Source organism: Limulus polyphemus, unplaced genomic scaffold (genome assembly GCF_000517525.1).
Source record: "Limulus polyphemus unplaced genomic scaffold, Limulus_polyphemus-2.1.2 Scaffold39, whole genome shotgun sequence".
In the NCBI taxonomy this organism is placed as follows: Eukaryota; Metazoa; Arthropoda; class Merostomata; order Xiphosura; family Limulidae; genus Limulus; species Limulus polyphemus.
In genome coordinates this window covers 1,235,191-1,237,931 of record NW_013665649.1, presented here as the reverse complement: position 1 = coordinate 1,237,931, position 2,741 = coordinate 1,235,191, and the positions used below count along the sequence as shown (strand labels likewise).

Below are 2,741 nucleotides of genomic sequence, written 5' to 3'. Positions count from 1 at the left end.
TAAAACCAGAAATATAGCGTGTAAATAAGACCTTTGTGCCAGATAGCCTTCTATACATAAACGCTACCAAAAACGAGTTTTTAGATTATGACATTAATTCTAAAGGTATGCAACATAATTGGTTATTATAATTATCGCATACCATGAAAATCAGGTATTGGTGTCTAGATAGTTTTACATTAACAGAGATACCCCCAAATGCAAACGTACGTACATACTTTCACAGCTCCATGTTAATACAAAATAAAGAGTCGTATACTTTTTGGTTTAGTGACCTGACACTAATCATTAGACGGAATATATATAAATCAGGTATTGGTGTCTAGATAGTTGTACATTAACAGAGATACCCCCAAATGCAAACGTACGTACATACTTTCACAGCTCCATGTTAATACAAAATAAAGAGTCGTATACTTTTTGGTTTAGTGACCTGACACTAATCATTAGACGGAATATATTAAATACATACACTCGCTTTCAGATAATGTTTGAATAATTAGAAACTCGTGTAAGATGTCTGTACATCTGGTTAACAGTGCTTGGGAAAATAAAGAAGCCACAAACTACCCCAAAATCTGTAGTTTTTTCAATACACGAATAATTACCTATTCTATCTAGCTACATCTTAAAATTCTAATACCTCAACTTTAAATTGTTTAATCTTTTCAAATATTTTACACATAGAACTGCTGTTTTGGATGCCTAATTCAAATTATTGCTTTTCCTGTTTTTGCTAAATAATCATTATGAACATAAATGGATTGTTTACTTTACAATCCTCTTTAATACCTTATAATGAAGGTTGATTATACCATCTGTTAGATGAAACACCTTATTATTATTAGATTATGAAGAGTGAGCCAAGAATAGGGCTTTAAAAGGCATTTCCACTCACCCTTTTGTCTGACTTCCGAACTGCTTCATAGATTTTCCAGGCTAACTCGGGCCCAGCGCTCCCCACTTGCATCCCCAAGTCGTAGTATTGAGTGATGGGATTTGCGTCCGTCAAAGTAGGTCCTAATGGTTTAAACTTAGAAAACATGGCGGTTTCTCGAGGCATAGTGTCGGCTCTTCTTGCAGGTCAATATGGACGAAACAACGAGTTGTATTGATCACAGAGTCTGCTGGAGCTAAATGTATGACAGTCACACATAAAACATCTTATCTATAATTGTTTATCATTGACAGAGTGAATCATTATAATATGTATTAAATAATTTCTTGGGACGTGTAATCTGTTATCATTTGTAATCAGACAATAAACTTTAGATCTCTCCTCAACATCCTTATGATAATAAAACGTCGACAACAGCCTTTTCACTATAACTTATACTATTGATTAATTTTAAATTATTATTTTTATTAATTTTAACTAACACCATTATTTTGTAGGCACCCACGTGAAATTAAAATTAACTTTTCCTGGTACTTTGAAGCAGAGTAATTGTAGGATCCAGATTAACCTTTCTAAAGCGTTTTAGAAAAATATAAATGATATTAATATCCAACTTTTGAAAATATTCCTCAATAACAACAAGATTCTAAGATTGATTTGCTTAAAACATTCCTTAAAAAGTCTAGGTAAAATAAGATAAACCTATCTGTTATTCGTAACAACTTTCAGGCAATATTAAGCAAAATACATTTATATATATTTCAGAGGGGCATTAAGATGATTAGTGCGTTAATATTTATAGTATTTACGCACTATTTTAAATGTTGCACGAAAAACAAAGAACCTGCGATTATGAGGCTTTAGAGAAAGAAACTCCTGAACATACGTGAGTGAGCTGTAAATTAAATGATGTAAAAACGTGTTGTATTAAAAAAAACTATACCAATAATTGTAAAATCCAATATAGACAGCCTTAAATTAATAAATAATGATGTTCTACTTAAGTTATAATTCTTTAATTCAAGAAATACCATCAGAAATAAAGAGTGGGGATAAAGATTCACGGAGAACAGAAGAAAAACATGGTGTTTCAACACGTAATTTTGAAACGCTGCTGAGGAAAGTCTGCAGGATAAATAGGTGACAGAAAATCAATACAAAAGGTAAGAACTAAATAGAAAATCAATCGAAAAGCTTTGAATGTCACGAAAAACAACGCCAAAACTATAAGTCACAGACAAACCAGTCTCACTGTTAGACTGCCAAGAAAAACAAAACTCACTGACTGGAACAATCTGAGAATAACACAAGCTTGAAAGGTTCCATAGACCCATTAATGAGAAAACTGTTCAAATGCAGAGTTTATTTGGACGATTGAAGGGTTAAAATGGTAATGAATGAAGACTACCAAAGAGAGCTCCAAAATAATAAAAAAAGAAGACCGTTAATAATGTTTACAGTTAAATGTTTATTACCAAAATTTTCGTTTATTTGTTCCAAAAAATGTCATCGACAGACAAAAGTTGAAACGTGAGTTTAATATTCTAAAAGATTCCGCGAAAATCTATAAATCCATAAAGTATTGTTGCATTTTCTTTTCAACTATTACAAGTATTGTAGAAAAAATATTCTAAAAGATTCCGCGAAAATCTATAAATCCATAAAGTATTGTTGCATTTCCTTTTCAACTATTACAAGTATTGTAGAAAAAATATTCTAAAAGATTCCGCGAAAATCTATAAATCCATAAAGTATTGTTGCATTTCCTTTTCAACTATTACAAGTATTGTAGAAAAAATATTCTAAAAGATTCCGCGAAAATCTATAAATCCATAAAGTATTG

At 31.2% G+C, this 2,741-nt stretch overlaps 1 protein-coding gene across 1 annotated transcript in view; it reads right to left on the bottom strand.

Annotated features, from left to right (window-relative positions):
- LOC106461496 (SCY1-like protein 2) overlaps nt 1-2,741 on the bottom strand; it is a 177,154-nt gene that overhangs the window by 117,794 nt on the left and 56,619 nt on the right. The window contains exon 2 of the mRNA XM_022388724.1: nt 899-1,133. Coding sequence (XP_022244432.1) covers nt 899-1,063 — 165 coding nt within the window. The 5' untranslated portion in view covers nt 1,064-1,133. The remainder of the gene's footprint in view (nt 1-898; nt 1,134-2,741) is intronic.